Here is an 18,765-nt window from a genome sequence, read left to right on the forward strand (position 1 = left end):
CTACTGCCACTGCCACTACCACTATCACTGCCACTACTACTAACACTGTCACTACTACTGCCACTGTCACTACCACTGCCACTACTACTGCCACTACCACTTCCACTACCACTACAACTGCTACTATCACTGCCACTACCACTACTACTGCCGCTGTCGTTGCCACTGCCACTACTACTGCCACTGTCATTTCCACTGCCACTGCCAGTACCACTACTACTGCTACTACCACTACCACTGCCACTGTCACTACTATTACCACTGTTGCTGCCATTACCACTGCCACTACCACTAGTACTGCCTCTACCACTACCACTTTTACTGCCACTGCCACTGCCACTGCCACTGCCACTACTATTACCACCTACTACCACTTCCACTAGTGCTGCTACTACCACTGGGGCTGCTACTACTGCAACTTCGGCAGCTACTGTTGCTATGACTAGCTTTACCACTTCCATTATTGCATTCACCAATGGTGTTCCTTATTAAATATCTGTAGACTTCAATCTGAATTTATTTCTATGCATGTCTTTAACAGGTGTCTGCTGGGGAGGAGTTAGAAAGTGATAGGTACTTGATAACTATAGAAGAAAGGCTGGACTCCTCTGCTGACCACACCCAGGGGTGCAATTCACAGAGAGTAGAAGAAAGAGAAGTTAGTAACACACCTGGGATTTATCAACCAAACAAAAGGAAAAGACAAGTATGTGGCACTTTAGAGTACACTCTGAGGGGTCTATATAGGTGCGAATTAACGTAAGAAAAAATTTTTTAATGAAAATGGATTTTGTAAAGTAATAACACAGGTAATTTAAAGTCGGAACACAAATTTAGGATATATTTAATAGTAGAATAACTTTTTAATTTGAGTCAAAAAGTCTTCGTAAATCCTGGATAGTAATACGTTTGAGCTCATATTAATGATATTGATTTGTGTAACTCTTTGTAGTGTTTCCAACCGCCAAAAATCAATCAAACTACTCCTGCACTATCAAGGCACCTTGGACCTGAATACAAAAAGGTACTCTGTACTGACAAAGTTGTAAGGCAGCACTGCAGGCTATATGTATGTTTGTTTACCCATTCACACTTGAACCGCCCATAAGCACGGAGGCAGTTCCATAGCTTGCGAGCATTCTGCCTGAGAGAATGCGCGAGTGAGCGGCGCCCGTCGCACTAGCGTTTCCTATCGCGTCCGGCTCTCGCGTGACTTCTCACGTCTCCCCCAAATGGAGAGCTTGCTCGCAGACTATCAGTTCCACCTCCCTTGTACCACTTGGGTCATCCTCAAATTTAAATATTCACCATCAGCCTGGACATCTAGACTTACTTATGTAATAGAAAAAAGATCTTTCCAACCATACCTGAACGAGCACGATTCAGTGAAACGGGCTGAAAAAAAAACCTCTTCCAACATGAAACGCTGACCCAAACATTCCAGTGAAAATGTAGCTCCACTATCCCAAAGGACTTCCTTCTGTCTAATCCTATAATCTTTAAAGTTTTCCAAAAGTGCCCCTATAGAAATGTTGACTGGTAAATGCCCAGCAAAAAAATAAATTATTTGAAAAAAGGCAAGAAAAGCGAAAGAAAAGGTGAGGAGAGAAAGCGAAAGTTGAACTAAAGTCGAGGGGTCAGTGTCACTTTTAAACCGTTAAGTCATTAGGCCAAAACTTGTTTCATACTGGTTTTGGACCATTTCGCATTTTTCTTTGTTAACATCCTACATTAAATTACCTTTCAGCCACGAAGAGAAAATGTCCTTCCAAAAAATACAAACCTTAACACTGCAGAATCTAGAGTTCCAAGTAAAAATGACTTCTTCAACATGTACAGTACTTACTCCAGTAATCGAAAGGTGGAGGGTGATTCTCGTCACCATGGAAATAAGCCGGAGATTCCCAGCTATAACAGCTGTTCAGTGTTGCAGAGGTCAAACTTGCAGAATTTGTGTGTTACACCGCAACGGCATGACCAAGTTGTTCCACTAAATGTAACTGGGCCTTCTAAAGCTGGTATACACAAAGAGAACAAAGCCTTGACTAACTCGGTGCCCTCAAAGTCAACCATATCATTGCAAAAAGGAAGCTTTAATAACAGAAGTTTCTCTGAAGGTAAACGTAATACTACCCAGATCCTGGCATTATTCTCAGCGTTTAATAATACGCCTCGACTACAACTGTTAACAGATGAAGAAAGCAACAATACTGATCAAGCAAGCATTGAGCTAACTGGAAAATCACCATCGCGTTTTGAGGGAAATTTGGACAACAGCTCCTCTCCAAAGGATGCAGTTAGATTAAGTGTGGAGACAAAAAAATCTTCTGAGACAGCTTGCGAACCTCAAATAAATGCTACAGACAGTGATTCACCTGAACAGGACCTGGTGTCGAGCGAAGATCTCTGCAACTCCTTTAATTTATCCCCGGATTCGTTTGCGGCTTGTTCCAGTGAGAAGAAAGCTGAGGTAACAAGTGCAGTTGGTCAAGTAAGCCCCACTTGTGATATTGCCTCTGTAGCTACACTACCAGACGACGATACCCGAGATTGGGAGTCCCATTGCGAGACACAATTGAACGATGTTTTGTCACATGATTCTGAATCAGTCTCTCCTTTGATGAAGCACTTGACAAGTTCAGTCCAAGATTATGATAATTCTGATTCTGAAGCTAATGCCAATAGTAAGGTGGAAAGAGGATGGCTTTGCGACTTTTCAAGTAATAACAGTCAACTGCCGAAACACTTCAATATTCAGAGCTCTAGTTCCCCTACTGCACACCACTCCTCTTCAGTGTTACGCCCATCTACGGACTCGTCCTTAATTCAGAAATATCTGCAAGGCTCTTATGCGTCAGAAAAGACAATTGGTGAAGCAGATTTCATACCCGCGAGTCCTTCAACAGAGCAAAACCTACTTTCTTTCAGATCGGAAGCCAGCACACGCGTTTCAAAAACAAACGCGAAAGATGTTTCACTGAGAGATTATGAAAACATACCTCAAACGCAATCAAGAACTGAACAATTTAGTATCGAAATGAATGGATTTTCCAGTCACCCGGGATCAGCATTTGAGTACACTGCACTGGAATGTGTGGAGCGATCGGATAAAAGTTTGCGTCAAAAAAGGTGTGGGAATTTGGAGCCTTGGAATGCATCATTTGGTTTAAAGGATCTGGAAGACACTGATAATGGGCTGTCACCAGAGTTCTACCCACCAGACAGTGGAAAAATAACCCAGTGGAGAGTTGCACCCATTGTCTCAACTAAAGTGGTTCCTACTGACTCTCGAACGGTAAGCAACGTGCTGTGTGAACTATTTTGCTTTGTACCAGTCGGGTATTGCTCTTAGGGTCTAACACAAAACTTGGTGTTGGTAATCCTTTTGACTCTTGAGATGACCACCGCACAGGTTGTCGAAACGTCAGTCACTGTCAACAACAGTCCTATTTAGGACTACGCTCACCCGGAATATCATATTGCACTTACTTATGAAATCCTAATATTGCTTAATTTTGTGATCGCCGTGTAGAGTCCACATGGAGAGCCAAAACGTCCATAACAGTAACTCAAGTTCATAAATACCGTCAACTCCAGAGGACACTGTAGGCACCTTGAGTTAGTGTCCTCATTAGCGAGAGTCCATAATAGCGGAAGTTTATTTCAGTCAAACATCTCTAACATATTTTTGGGGAGGATTTAGCTGCTGTCCTTATTATCGGGGTGTCCGTTATAGCGAATGTCCGCAAGGCGAGAGTTGACTGTATCACCCAGTGACCCTACTGTTTAAAATGAGCGGGGACTTAACACCCCGGTGGTGATACTGCCTTTTCATGGGTTGTTTAGGAAAGGGGCTGTGTCAGGACCTCGGTAATTGGCAAACGCTGTTGTGGTATCCTCGCCATGTCAGGTAAAACTGTTAAACTGAGTTAAATGATGGAAAATGTTTAACTGGTCACCTTAAAATTAGTCACGGTCATTTACATATACGAAAGGAATCGGTAACGACAGGTTTCGACAAGAGCACTTTGATTATTATATTGAGAAAGTTGTGTTCAGTTTTGGTATTTTGATGGGTGGTCGCACATGGTAGTTCAAAAGCAGTAATTTAATTATCAGCAGTCTTATTACTGCGCTTTTCAATAACACGCGAACTCTGAATTTAAAAAGCTAAATTCGCAACTGCTTTTTTTTGCTGCTGTCAATAGGGAGCTTAAGCAACAACGACGGCGACGGCTACAAAAACGTCACTTAAAAAGTGAATTCGCGATGCTTCAAACTTTATCGCGCTTATTCCATCTCGTTTACTTCGTCAAATGTTGGCAAATGTTTTTGGAGTTGAATTCTAAAGGACTGTATCAAAGTTCAGGAATAGAAAAGAAAGTTGTTGTCTTGTGTTCCCGTCCTCGACAAAACGTGAATTCAGGCATTTTCACGTTGTAGTCGGGCAACGACGGCAAAGAAATGTACAAAAAAAAGCGTGATGCACGAGCAAAGTTGTTGTTTTGCTAATCAAACCAATTGCTTTTTTGCCGTTCTCGTTGCCGTCCGCGTCGTCGTTGCCTAAGCTCGCTATTTTTAATTATGAGCCTTCAGGCACAGCAAAACCCAACATGGATCAAAATCCCATTATCACAAATCAGAAAACACGATCTCTTCAACTCGTTGAAGTAAACGTCTGTTTTCAGAGAGGTCCACTGAGATGATTGACGGCAGCAAAGAAAGCAAATGTGTAGTTAGTTTTTGAATTTTACATTGATAACCGCAGTAAGGTAAAATTGATTTTCCCAAGTTACATACTGTTATAAAACGAGAAAGAAATTATGAATGGCACTGAAGTGATTGTCATGTAGATGGTGCTTTTTCACTGTGTCAGGTGAAGGCAGGTGAAGGTCACTCGTGGAAAGGCTCTGTGGTTAGCGATACAGTGAAAAGAGATTCACATTCTGTTCCCATGGTAACAGTTCAAAGGCAAGAACTCTACACTCCCACTACATGTCCTCAAGGTAAGAATAGTCGCATAGTGTAGTCCGGTGAAGTAGTACGAGCTAGAAGAAAGAAGATGTTAATCGACATGGGTCAAACAAAGGAAGCATCTTGAGTCCCTGACATTGATATTGGGGCCCAGATTAACACAGTCGGTTAGTACACGGCTTTCTTTGTGGGAGTTTCCGAGTTCAAACCTCGAATCCTGGTTTGACTTCTTTTCTTTCAGTGGTAATTTAAGAAGCTTTGAATACCCGTAAAACGAGCACTGATGGAGAAAGTGGGGTGGGGGGGGGGGAGTGGGGTTAGTTAAAAACTTAGAGATACTTGATAGTTGTGACTTGACGATTACAGTTGTATCCCCCTTTACCACTGAGCTTAAAATTTATTTAAAACAAGCAAGAGCTCGTGTAAACAAATTACAGAAGGATGCAGGGGAAGCAAAGGCTGTGGGGAATAACTCGAAAATTTTTTTCATACTAACAGTTCAGTCCATGCTTCAAGCTTTCCTCAGCCTGTAAACCTAACAAGATTTCATCCGAGCATCAGTGATAAAAAGAAATGAATCTTAGCGATAGCTGTAATAGGTTTTTTTCCAGCGCAGTCGATGGTCACTTCTTTAAAGGCTCATAAAAAAGTGATTTAAAACATCCCTTTTATTGAAGCAAGTCGACCAAACATCATTAGAAGCTCTAATTTAACCATCTTTATATTTGTTAGGTGATCAAAGAATTCCATCGTCTGACTTAACAACCTGGGTAGACTCAATTTCATCGACGGACGTGTGTGAAGATTCGCCTTGCTTCATGTCAGGTTTGGAGAGGGGATTTGCTACTAGTGAAAGTCTAGCGCTATCATCCACCGAGGGATTTATAAAGAATAGTCAATTTGCAGATCAAAACCACCCAAGGATTTCGGACGTTGTGCAAAGAGTTCCTCAACTGGTAATAATCTGCTTATTACTCGTAAAATGTTAATGCATGAAAAACTCAAGGAATGTGTGAAGTAATGATTGAGTGACTAAATGAACGGACGAGCATATGAACGCACACTCAAACGCGCACATCCACGCACGAACGAAGGAAACAAACGAGAGAATAAGAATTTGATTCAAAACGTTTCGGAAGAGTTTTGGTATTGAATTTTTCGAACTTATTCAAATTTAGTGACGAAATGAAAAAGACACAGAAACCACCGATTTAAGGAAGTTTTGAAATTCAATGCTGGTTTTCATAAAATTTTGGAACTTTATATTTGTATTTCTAGAAAATTATTATTCATTCGAGTTACAAGTGTATTAAACTGTCAAAACAGTCTTTTATGCAATATCTAGAATCAGATACCTCGTAATCAGTTTCATGCATAAGCAACTGAGTTGCTTGTCTCCTTTCAACACTTCGGTGTTTGGATACCAGATAAAACACTCTTTCTAGTGTTTGGTATATCACTTGTCGATGTTTGGATATCAGATGAAACATTCCTCGTGTTTGATACATCACTTCTTGGTGTTTGGATATTAGATAAAACATTCCTACTCGTGTCTGATATCCCGAAACATCCTGGACTATTTCTTGTTCATTCACTTGACTACGTTATCATACGACGGACGTAGCTTTTATGGACGTTGCGTCGTTTCACTGTTTTGTCAGTCGAACTTCCTGTTACGGACAGCTCTCTAATACAGACCCCTTTCCTTTTCCCAAAGACACCAAACTTACCATCAATGCCTCTATAACCCAGTTACCTCTGTTGTGCGGACACTTGACTCTACCAGTGTATTATGGAAGTTTGGTTGTATTCACTTTGGTTTTGTTTACGTTCTTTCCAGTCCAAGCGACGAGCTCCGATACTCACTGCCCCGCGTGAAGATCATGGCATACAACAGACAGTTCCTGAGAACACACCATCTCACAAGAACACTTCTGCCGGGATGTACCCCACTAAACATTACTCTGAATTCAGCAATGTCTTAACAGCTTTTCATAGAAAATCCAAATCACTGTGTGGTGGTACAGAGCTAGCTGTAAAGGAGAACAAGGAAAATTCAGCCCCAGTTGGTTCGTGTCGACGGGTTGGCCTTAGGAGGGTGGGGTTGGGAAAATCACGTGAACTTCCTAAGAATCAGCAGGAGTTTTGTCAGACGAGAGAAGAGATTCATGGAAAACAAGATGGGTACAGGCCTCCAACAGTCCCCAGCTACATGGCTGGCACTTTATCCGGAGACGTAAGTAATTTTTCCTTTATCACTTTTACGTTTGACGGACTTTGACTAAGTGTTAATTTAGAGAAGTAGACCGCTCTGGTATTCCTGTATGTCAACAAAGACACTAACCCGAGGGTTGGGTGACAAAAGACAGTGATTTGTATGAAATTGCCTTAAAAGCCTCGATCTCGTTTCATTGTGTGCTTACTGGAGTGGACTGCAGAGAAAGGTGTATTGATTATTCTATTACGCTGATTTAGCAACAGAATGGGAACGTCAGTTGACGACGGCGCACGCAATCAAACAACTGGCTTGACCAATGGCAGAGCGCCAAATTGGGTACCGGAAGTCGAGTTTAGTCCTTTCCGCGCGCTTTCCCGTCGCCAAATGACGTTCTCGTTCTGCTGCTAAATCACCCTATTTTTTAAAGCCGCAGTGATATTCTACCTAATAGCGAGTTTAAACAACGACGACAGCGACAGCGACGTCAGCGAGAACGGCAAAAAAGAAATAGGTATACATTAGCAAAACAACACTTTTGCACGTGCATCACGCTAGCTTTTTTGCACATTTGTTTGTCGTCACTGCACGACTACGACGTGAAACTTCCTAATTTCACGTTTTTTGGAGGACGTGAACGCAAGAAGACGACTTTCTTTCTCCTTTCCTGGACTTCGATACAGTCTTTTGTAATTCATCTCCAGGAAAAAATTTACAGCATTTGACGAATCGAACGAGATGGAATAAGCGCAATAAAGTTTGAAGCAGTGCGAATCCACTTTTAAGTGACGTTTCCGTATCCGTCGCCATCGTTGTTGCTTAAGCTCCCTAATGTGTCGTGACCTACGACTCCATGGCCCCTACCCACTCTCCCTCAACGTCTCCTGGTGATTCTTAATCGGATTGTTTTTAGTGGGTGTCCTGTGGAATACCCAAGTCTAAATGTGGAGCGTTCTGCTTTAATTGGTCAAAAACAAGCAGGCGACCTTGAAAGCGTCTGTGTCTTATCCTGTTGCCTCTGCAGATTTATAAATTAGAATTGGTTTTGATTAGCTATCGAATGCTTAAAGCCGAGAGCTGTGCATATTTTTAATGAACATACTTGCGTAATTTCTCTGGACAGGATAAAAGCTCTGATATGCGATCATCCACTATGAAATTGTTCCAAGAATTATACACTTAGAGAGCCGTGGAGTTTTTTCATTCTAACATAGATAAATTCACTCGATAGCAAAAATCCCAAACCCCTGGGATGTTTAGTCCCCAAATTAAAAAAAAAACCCTTTTCCCTCTCTGTCTTTTACAGCGAAGTATGGCGGGTCAATTGTATTTCCCAACTGCAGAAGAATGTGAGAGTAGTGTCACTCCAACCCGACAAATCACCGTTCCGGTGACATTTGAAGATGTCATGCAGTATAAACAAGTCTTCAAGGCCGCTTTGAGAGGTGAACTGAATGCAATTCACAGGAGCACGCTACTATTGTCATTGATCAATGAATCCTTTTTAGTTTTGGTCAAAACAATTGGTTTAGCAGTTTTGTTCGTTTTACTTTACCAAGACTATGCAACAATTTTATTGCTCTTAAGGAAGTCAAAGATGCTGACGCGAGAATGCCCAAATACAGTAAACTACTGCGTATGAACCTGACATCCCCTATGAGAAAGGTTTTAAATTTTGTGGTTCTTGGTCTTCACTTTGGCTTCACATGCTCGTTTGGAACGATATTTTTATAACGTGTTGGCCCAGGACGCGGTAATACCGCGGTTAATACACTAAAGTTCGCCAAGGGGGTAGAATTTCCGCAACAAATAGCCACGACCTTGGAATGAAGTAATGTCTTTGGGGAATTGCTTGAGTTGGAATTTTTCTCACTGAAGATGGGCGGGGTATTTTCCAACTGCGCAAATTCAGAGTTGGAAAGTGTAAGAGGGACAAACCTGGCGATAACGGTGCAGCGTTTCGTTTGCCTCGTACATGAGACAATCCTAATTAACTTTAATCTTTGTCTATAACAGAGCACCTGAATATTGTGTTATTTGAACTGGCTCGTTCCTACCACTCTGCCCTGCAGAAAGTTGATGTTTCAGGATTTGATACTAATCAGCAAGGTACTTTACTGCGATTATACCAACCTCGTTCCCAGGACTTTTCTCTGATCAAGCTGCGGGAAAAAAGTTAAGAATGTGTTATTAAAACTCCCTTACATTTTATGGTAACCAGTAAGGAAGCAACTGAATTCCTTTATGACCATAAATCGAATGGATTTTTATTATTCTGATGACAAAGTTTTAAAAATTATTAATTTCTTGTAGGTAATCGTCAGACTTCAGATGGTCCCAGCTGTCACCATGGTAACAAATTTACACTAGTAGTATGAGTTTGACCCGGGATACCTATAATAACTTTGGTGAAATTCACAATTCCCAAGGGCTAGACTGGGCGTTTCCCTCTCGCCCCATTATTATTCTCTCCGAACCATACCTATCGCTTTTCTGTTGATCTGCTTTCACAGCGCAATTTTTTTTACAATAATAATAACTTTCCCCGAGAGAGGAAGAACAGAATGAGCCTTGAGTGAAGACAAAAGTAATAGGCCATTTCCGAGTTCCAAAAAATCTCACTTTCAAAGCGAGGCTAAGTGCGAAGCCATTGATATGAAAATGATTTTTAATTATGATGCAAATAAAACTCATTTTCACAACAAAGGTTTCGCACTTAGCCTCGGAGATTTTTTGGAACTCGGAAATGGCGTATTCTTACTGCAAGTTGTAATGTCTTAAAACGAAAAGAAAAATCAACAAATAAAAGAAAAGCATGTATTTTCGAGACACTAAGAGAGCCGCGCAATCATAAAGTTCAGCCAGTTGTTCGAAGAAGGGTGGATAACGCTATCGACTAGTTAAATCCCTATCCAGTGGATCTTGTTATTAATTTTTCTAATCCTTATCCGGTGGATCGCGTTGTCCAACGTTTGAACAACGGGGGCAAGGTTGGTCAAAGCATTTTCACATCTTGTGGACTTCTACCAAGAATGATATGGATGTAAGAAGTGCATTGTTACACGTTACGTCACGTCACGTCAAGTCACGTATTGCTTTAGTCACTAGGAGTAAGGCTAACGTTAAGTTTGGTTAGTTTTTAGTCGACGTCAATGAATCATCTTTGCACTAACTTTTTTCATTTTTCAACTTTTTTGAATTGACTGTCAACAGGTCAGGCACGTTTAAGAGCAGTTAAAAAGGATGGCCCAAACAAGGTTAGACTTTTTAAGACCCACACAGAATCAGAATCTTGAATTTTCAACATCTAGCATTCACGAACTTGGTTTTCTAACATCTTGCCGAAAGATCTTGAAACTTCAACATCTTGCAAGAAGGATCTTGAATTTTTTAGCATCTTTTCAAGATCTCGGTTGCAAGATGTTGAAAATTCAAGATCTTACAGCTCACGTTCAGAAGCTCACCCCTGTAAACTCAAATTTTCACTTCCGGTGGTTTGTAGTTTTAAATACTGACCACTGTAAACTCACATTTTTACATTTTCATTTCCGGTAGTTTGTAGTTTTAAATACCAGTGATATATATCTTCCAGCTGAAACACGAACACTCACGACCACACAAGCTTATGGCATGAAAAGTGTCCCGCTTAATAAGTATCGCGCTTTTATTCATTCAATCACTCTCTGTCACATTGCAACTCTTAGTATGCGCACTATATTTGCCCTACAGGGCCTGGATTGCATGACTTAACTAGTCAAAGATGATGACTATTTAGTTGTTCATGTGTTAATCAAAACACTCTTTCTTTTGTGTCAGGGACGTCTATTCTACACCTGTTCTGCAACAGGCCAATCACAATGCAAGGTTATCTAAAGTTTTTTCTTCTTTCCCTCTCTCAATTTGACCTATGAGAAAGAAAGTTTGGCTCTGCAAGCCTTTGTAATAGGTTATTTTCGTTTTAACTCAAGCCTCTGTTTCAAAGCGAGGCAAAGTGCAAAGCCATTGACATGAAAACGATCTTTATTCTCATGCAAATATAACACATTTTCACAAAAAAGATTTTGTTCTTAGTCTCGTTGAGTGAGGCTTTCTTGAACTCGAAAATTTTGAAGTTGTCGGTGAGACTGGCTCTGTGCTATGGGACTATTTTAGAGACGCTATAGCGGTTTTCATTGGCTGTTGCTAGGTTGCCCAACTGGTTCAAAATACGCCTCCCTCCATAAAATAGTCCCACAGGGCAATTTGACACATTTCCCCACAGTGTCACTCGCTGCTTCAAACTGGCCAAATAACTTGTATAGAACCTCGACCCTGAAAGCGCATGACGTAAATCAGTGTAAATTAGTAGGAAGATAAGTATTCTTTACTCTAGTCTTGAAAGACAAGTTGAATTTGTAAGAGCTGGCTGATGTTCATGCAGTTACCTATCTGTTTTTCTTAACTTTTTTCGAGCCTTTTGAAGGTTTTATACCCAGCGACAGCTCTTTGTAATAAATAGTAAATGTGCCTACGTTATCACAGGACAGCTATTTATCTCGGCATGCCAAAAAGGAATACAGCCAATCAGATGGCCAGAAAGCCGTTGGATTTTCTACGTTATCCAAAGGGTGGTCGGTGGTCTACACTTAAATGGGATATGCGTTGTGGTAATCGGCAAGTGTCTAATTTTTTATTCGCGGGGTTATTTTATGTGAGCAAAGGCAAGCGAGAAGCGCGAGACACGCTCGACGGCGGAAGACCTTGTCTTGCGCCCCACGGCCCCTTCGTGCTTTACTCGCGCGAAAAACGCAAATAAATAGCGCCTGTTCATGGGTGCGTGTGGGTATCAAGGATATCAACTCGGAGGTGTTATACTTTACGGTATAATGTTTCTCTTGAAAACATTGTATATCTTCTGAATCCAAAAACGGCTATCACGAAGTGGTTTTAAAGCGGTTGTGTGTGCGAAATGAGGCTTATTCGTAATTTCATCTTATTTCAGTTCTTCAAGTGGGCGGATGAATACCAAGCTAATAAAACTGGATCAAAAGAAGTAGGACAAAAGTCTTCAAGTAAACTGACTGTTTCATCTCCTGACAGCCTCATGTCTTTCCTGAAAAGCCACGTAAGTTGAAACATTTTTTGGTTGTTCAGAGCAGAGTGTAATACTATGGCTTGTTTTTGCTGGCCTTCGCTGACGCTGAATGGTTTCAAGTAGCTGCAAAATAATAATGTTGACGATGACTATGGTATTGATGTCAGATGATGACGATGATGATGATGATGATGATGATGACAGTAAAAATTTAATCTATAATCCAGAGCATTAAACGACTTCCTTGCGTTGATTTCAGAATGTAGCGTTTTACTGTGAATGCCATCTGATAAGGAAGCATACGGACAGTAGAGGGAAGTTTGGGGCCACAAAAACGAAGGTACCAAATGAAATTTTTTGCGTCCTCTCTTTCTGCGGGTTTAAATGTATCTTTTTCTTTGGACGGGACGAAAAACTGCCTTGCTTACGCTAAGACAAACTTAACAGCATTTGACACACGTACAAAAACCCACTGCCTGGCCAGTACCTAACGCATGCGCACAACCATATCATCCGGGCAGTGGCAGCTATAGACAGCTATTTTGCCCGTATCAGGGCTCATCAGCATGGCATAGCCATCAAACCTTATCCAAGTAAGGTTTCAAAAGAAAGATCGACTAAATGAATCGAATGTTTTCTCCACGGCATATTTCATTGCATTCACGAATTAAAAACGTATTCTTTTGCAGAAGTGGGGGAAAAAGAGAAACAGTGATCTTGAAAACAAGAAGAAAGGACTTTACCTGGAACTACCCCGAAAAGAGCATTCGTCGACTTACTCAAAGGGTGAGTTCAAGCTACCACAGGAGCAGTATACTTAAGCGCTACTTTGATGCGCTTATACAATAGTTGGATTCTGATTAAACCTGATACCGGTATCGTCGACAATAGGCAGATTTAGCGCGGGAAAAGTTTGAACGATGCTACTTAATTTGCCGCTTTGCCATTGGTCAATTTGGGTTAGCTTTGTCGCTTAGCTTAATGTGTTATATGACTTAAGAAAGATAAGTCTCCCCACCCGATCAGTCCACGCTTGCTCGAGAAACCTTTACACAGTCAACTGTTCCTAAGACAAACATCGTTGGGACAGGCGCTAAATATTTATGCTAGAGAGGTATTTGCCTTGTAAGGAGTCAAGGAAAAGGGCTTAATCTGCAGGAATGAAGCGACAAACTCCCAATGTCCGTTTTTAAGCGATGTCACTGTGGACAATTCGTAACTACCAACAGAGCGTTTCAACATTGTTGCGACCTTGTTTCGAATTGTTCCAACAGTGTTCCAACATTGTACAGCCCGGAAAATCGTCGTTGCTAATCGTCTCATGTAACATCAGTTTAAGGTTTTAGAAAAAAAAAAGGTGTTTGTTATGATAGCTGTATGTAGCTTGTGCATCATTTATTTGTAGATGACATCTGGATCATATCAAAGAAGCTTTCTTTTGATCAAGAGTCAACATTCATAGCAAGCAGTGTTTACTATGGTCCGTCCTCTAGTGGAGAGCTAGAAATCACACCAATCAGGTTTGAAATCGCTTTCTTTGAGTGACTGTAAAAACACCATTTAAAAGGTCGATGACCTATGCTTTGTCCCTTAACGTGGTGAGGTTTGCGTCCTTGAAGGTGTACCAATTGGGACCTCAGTCCGTGGTGGGTTCAACCGTGCTGGGCAGAGTTTGGATATAAGACAAGACGAATTCCATAGCCTGGTCCTCCAGGTTGGGGTTGAGCGATGGGTTAATGACCTATGCCGTAAAAACGTCTCATTACTGAAACCGGATAAACTTTTTGAAAGCATGCAGACCAACAACTGTGGAGGCCTTATGCGCAACAGAGTAGCAGATCAACAAAAGGCCGACGACTGACACAAACCGTAAAGAAGATGAACCATTTCTTTTGGAGAAAAACCCACCCATGTAATACAATGCAGACGTGTCAGTCAAATTGTGGAGCGTTACATAAACAATGGGAAAGCAGTCAGTCTTCCCAGTCTGCCTCCTTCCCAGGCTTTCTCAAGGCTTAGCGGAGAGCATAGAACAAGCGAGAAGCGCGAGAGCTTGAGCCAAGGGAAAAACTCGAGAGGGGGATGATGGGAACGAGCTTTCCTTAATAATTAATTCAAATATCCCCCAAAAAAGGATTACGAGCGTCTGGGGACGAGTCAGCTTGGTGAGTTGACTCAATAATCTTGTTTGGAGTCAATTCCTGTATAAGCAGAAACAAAAGAAACCAAGACAAAGCAATTAAATTTAGCTGTCTTTTCTATGATTCATACTAACTAAATCAGCTTTAGTGACCGCCTTTTAGCCAACTGTTGGAACGCTAGTCTGTTGAACGAGAAGTCGTGGGTTTCATCCCCAAGGTCCGGTTAAGCTCAGGGTTTCAAAATAACCCATTAAAAATGGGCCTTTGATTGGCTCATATACCCACGTAGAAATGATGGTCCGGTCTCCAATAATTAGTACCTCGCGCTTAAACATTCACTCTGATTTTTTTCTCACATCAGTGTAAACTGTAACCCTGCCTTTTGGTTTTTTCTTAACAACTACATGTTTTTTATCTCCTAACATTTCAGTAGTTATTCGCCTTCAAATTGGACAAGTGGAGGTAAGTCCCAAGGAACTTGTTAGACAATCCAATGGTCGGTTTGTTACCTTACGTTTACTCGAAGGACAAACAAAAGCAAATATATAAAAACGACCTGGGACTTGCAAAAAATGACTAAGGTTTCTCTTGTGGTCGACAATTGTGGCACAAAACGACACATGCACAGTTCATATTGTGTATGAAGCACATTCAGTATTGTTTCTTTAATTTATGTCGTTGATTACTGTTTCGTTGTTGTGTTTAACACAGAAACCGTCCATGCCTTGATGGCTTGCAATGCTGGCACAGAACTGACCTGTATCAGTAATATTGAGGAACATGTCAAACTACAGAACATGCCCGTACTATCTTACATTCTACAAAGGTGGGTTTAATTCCGAAGAATTTTCTCTTTCAAAATTGTACTGAGCTGTTTTTCAAAGACATCAGTCGCTGGGGCATGCGTAGTTCAGATTTTGGAGCTGCCTATAATGTCTGCTATTTCTTATTAACAGGGGAGCAGGGATGGCGCAGTGGTGAGAGCACTCGCCTCCCACCAATGTGGCCCGGGTTCAAATCCCGGCGTCGACGCCATATGTGGGTTGAGTTTGTTGTTGGTTCTTTCCCTTGCTCCGAGAGGTTTTTCTCCAGGTACTCCGGTTTTCCCCTCTCCTCAAAAACCAACATTTCGAAATTCCAATTCGACCAGGAATCAGGTAGACGAAGAACCACTATGTGGATGTGCTACCTGCAAATCGTTATTTATTTATTTTATTTATTTATTTATTTATTATTGGGGCACATGTGGCAAAACCCGATCTCGTGATGGTACCCTACTAAAGGATCGCTGAAGCGGCTGTGGGTTAAAGATTTTTCTAGTTGTAAACCCTTATCACTCTTAAACTGAAGGTCTCCTACTCTTGTATAGCCAGCAGGCTAACCCATAGGCTAACCCATATTCTTCGAATCGGACTTAACCTCGTGTGTAATTCTGGATCTGCAAGATCTGGTATTATTATATGGCTGAATCCTCGAGCGGATGAAATGAAGTGAATCCTGCGTTCTGATTGGCTACACTCGCGGGTAAGATGGACCCATCTTTCCCGCTCGGGATATCCCGCGTTTGGTCCTGCAAGAAATAGGTTTCTTGTCAACCATACAATAAATCCCTTATTGACTAAGCTCCTTCGGTCAATATGGCTGTATGTTAACCTCTTTCTTTTTCTTTTGTTGCGTTTTTATTGACCTCGACTTTCGTTTCGTTCTGGAAGAGAACGTGTAATTTTACTGCTTAAATTCGTGTCGAAACAATCGGTTACCGATTCTACTACCTTTGAATTTTGTAAAGCCTAAGTGTTGTGTGACTAAACCTGGGAACAGGAACGTCACAATAAAAGTACTATACAGAATGCATAGTTTGTTTTCTTGTGATTATGTTGCAGAGAGCAGACAGTTGAACCGAACGTACGAAACACATCTCGAACGTCATCCTTTGTTCCCCCAATGTTAACAACCTGCAGTAACCAACTGGATCTTCCATCAGAAGTAACGGTAATTCAGCTTCATTCACTTCCTGTTGTTGTAATGTTTTTAATTATTTCGGCATATTTTTACAATGAGTCTCTTTCTTTTGTTCTGTTTGCGTGCAGGAAAGCTTAGCAGAGGAAATGATAGCTCGGTTTGATTTAAACAAGGTACGTCGCGAATGCTTACTTTCCATATTACCATCTACATCATAATATTATATATAACAAGAGTGCGCTTTTTTTTAGTTGTTAGAGATGTAGATCACCTTATCGTTTCTTTTCTCTTTTCTTTTTCATAAGCACCATCATTCTTAGTTATCTCCTGATAAATTAAAAAAAGAATCAACGCAGTGCGCTAGAGCCTCAACTTTGTCTTCGTGGAGCTGCATGTCTTTAAGCTACAATAAAACGCGCAACAAAAACCTACAAAACGAGTTGAATAGCGATGTTTGCCTTTTACCACCCACGAATCAAACCTGTTAGGCAGCAAATGAGAGAAAACCTTCTGATTTTGTGATTTATTCATATCTATAAGTCAGTGCATTTACAACATTTGAAAGGAATGCAAAGGTAGGGGTGTGAAAGGGGTACCAATTCTCGATAAAGGGTACACGAAAGGGGTGCTTTTTCTCTCAAAAATGCCGTATAAAAGGGTAAGGAGTTGGACCTCGGAGCGGAGCCTCCCCGAAGAAAACTTTGTCGAGTACTCGCCGGGTATGCGAACATAGGATACTAAGTGGTTACCGAGGTTCAGTCATTTTTTCGTCATTCTAGGACCAAGCAACCGCGCTTCTGTCATGTGCAAGAATGTTCAACTCGTCAGTGGATATAACTTCTCCCTCCCCGCCAGTTTGTTTGATTCACGGTAAGTTCACACTTGTGCTTTATTTCCCCTTCTTGCTTTCCCATAGCCTGTGTCCTTTTTGGTTTAGTTTAGTAATGTCTGGAATGACTGGACAGCCGACAATTTGATTAACCATAAACGACTGTTTAACTGTGACAATGATCGGAACGCACCAATGTCATTACGAGTCTTGACAGCCAATGACGTCACGGCTTAACTGACAGGGCATCAATAACGTCGCGACTTAATTGACCAATCAGGTCAATGACGAGAGTTTAATACCATCAATTGACGTAATACAAGTCACTTTGACTCTGAAGATGACTACCGCACAGGTTGTCGAAACGTCAGTCACTGTTAACAACAACAGTCCTGTCCAGGACTACGTTCACCCGGACGATCACACTCAAACTACTTTTGAAATGACTCCTGGGTTCAAACCTTTCACAGTTTAACAATTTCTTCTCAGTATTTCCCCAAAATTATCATACTTTTGTTTTTGTTTACCATTAGGAGTATTTGGCGCAGGAAAAAGCTTTCTTCTTGCTGTCGCTGTTCTATATCTAGTAGAGTTATTTAAAGTCAGCGATTCTCTCAATAACCAGAGGTATGGTTAACTTACTTGTATGTGATGAGTCTCCTTTAATTCCTTTTGAGAAGTATCGTCGCTTTATACTACATCGTAATTAAGGCGCCTGGTTATTTAAATTCTTATGCTGTTTCTCTTGAGGAAGTCAGAAACGATTGAAGCCAAGACTTGCTCCCTCAGAAGAACTTATTCAGCCCATTCAAAGACTTGCTTATCTCTGTTGGCTTCAATTCATTTCAGGGAAACTTTAAATAATCCTAAATCAGTGCTATAAATCGTTTACTTACCTAAAAGAGCACAGCAAAAACGGGTCCTGTGAATTTTCAATAAGACCATCTGGCCTAAGCGAACCAGTGACGCTCAAGAGGTCATTTTTTCGTAGATGTTAACTTTGCCAACTGATGCAGTGAATTCTGTCTGTGGCGTATTTTTACGTGCCTACGCGCGTACTCAGGCAAAAATCACGTGACAGTGGCAATCCCCCCTCAAAGGACACCTCCCTAAAAGGGTCGCAGACAGTTACTCCGGGGTGATATGGTTGTGCGCATGTGTAAGGTAATGGCCATACCGCAGAGTTGGTACGTGTGCTCCAGTGCTAAAATTGGCACAGTTACTTCCTCTGATTAGTCAGCCATCTTCTTCGATTCCAGAAGAAGGACTCCTCTCTAACGCGTACTCTATATGCGGATTCCAAGGGTGTCCTTCTTAGAGAATGGTATCACGAAAACCAGCATTTCAGTGATATAATATCTTGCTTGTTGTTCTTTAACAGTACTACTCAATCTCAGCTAAAGATTCTGGTTTCCTCAACAACAAACGTCGCCGTGGATCGGATTCTATTAGGGTAAGACTTAGCATTCCTTCTGGTCAGCTTCATTTAACATAACCTCTGGACAGGATCGTTTTCTTAACAGGTCCATGCGTTTCGGGTCACGTGGACCAAGCGTCCGCCCGTTCGCCT

At 41.3% G+C, this 18,765-nt stretch overlaps 1 protein-coding gene across 1 annotated transcript in view; it reads left to right on the plus strand.

Annotated features, from left to right (window-relative positions):
- Positions 1–538: 538 nt before the first annotated feature.
- The window catches only part of LOC140946698 (uncharacterized), a gene marked incomplete at its 5' end in the record, with an annotated part of 43,464 nt that continues 25,237 nt past the window's right edge, over positions 539–18,765 (plus strand). Inside the window, 22 exons of the mRNA XM_073395804.1 lie at positions 539–706; positions 953–1,024; positions 1,748–3,295; positions 4,877–5,006; positions 5,707–5,930; positions 6,815–7,210; positions 8,496–8,634; positions 9,206–9,298; positions 9,503–9,541; positions 10,403–10,446; positions 11,006–11,053; positions 12,171–12,293; positions 12,523–12,603; positions 12,953–13,049; positions 13,669–13,783; positions 14,835–14,866; positions 15,116–15,230; positions 16,288–16,396; positions 16,495–16,539; positions 17,146–17,236; positions 17,729–17,822; positions 18,577–18,648. Coding sequence (XP_073251905.1) covers positions 539–706; positions 953–1,024; positions 1,748–3,295; positions 4,877–5,006; positions 5,707–5,930; positions 6,815–7,210; positions 8,496–8,634; positions 9,206–9,298; positions 9,503–9,541; positions 10,403–10,446; positions 11,006–11,053; positions 12,171–12,293; positions 12,523–12,603; positions 12,953–13,049; positions 13,669–13,783; positions 14,835–14,866; positions 15,116–15,230; positions 16,288–16,396; positions 16,495–16,539; positions 17,146–17,236; positions 17,729–17,822; positions 18,577–18,648 — 3,875 coding nt within the window. The remainder of the gene's footprint in view (positions 707–952; positions 1,025–1,747; positions 3,296–4,876; positions 5,007–5,706; positions 5,931–6,814; positions 7,211–8,495; positions 8,635–9,205; positions 9,299–9,502; positions 9,542–10,402; positions 10,447–11,005; positions 11,054–12,170; positions 12,294–12,522; positions 12,604–12,952; positions 13,050–13,668; positions 13,784–14,834; positions 14,867–15,115; positions 15,231–16,287; positions 16,397–16,494; positions 16,540–17,145; positions 17,237–17,728; positions 17,823–18,576; positions 18,649–18,765) is intronic.

The sequence above is a fragment of the Porites lutea genome, chromosome 8 (genome assembly GCF_958299795.1).
Source record: "Porites lutea chromosome 8, jaPorLute2.1, whole genome shotgun sequence".
Classification (NCBI taxonomy): Eukaryota; Metazoa; Cnidaria; class Anthozoa; order Scleractinia; family Poritidae; genus Porites; species Porites lutea.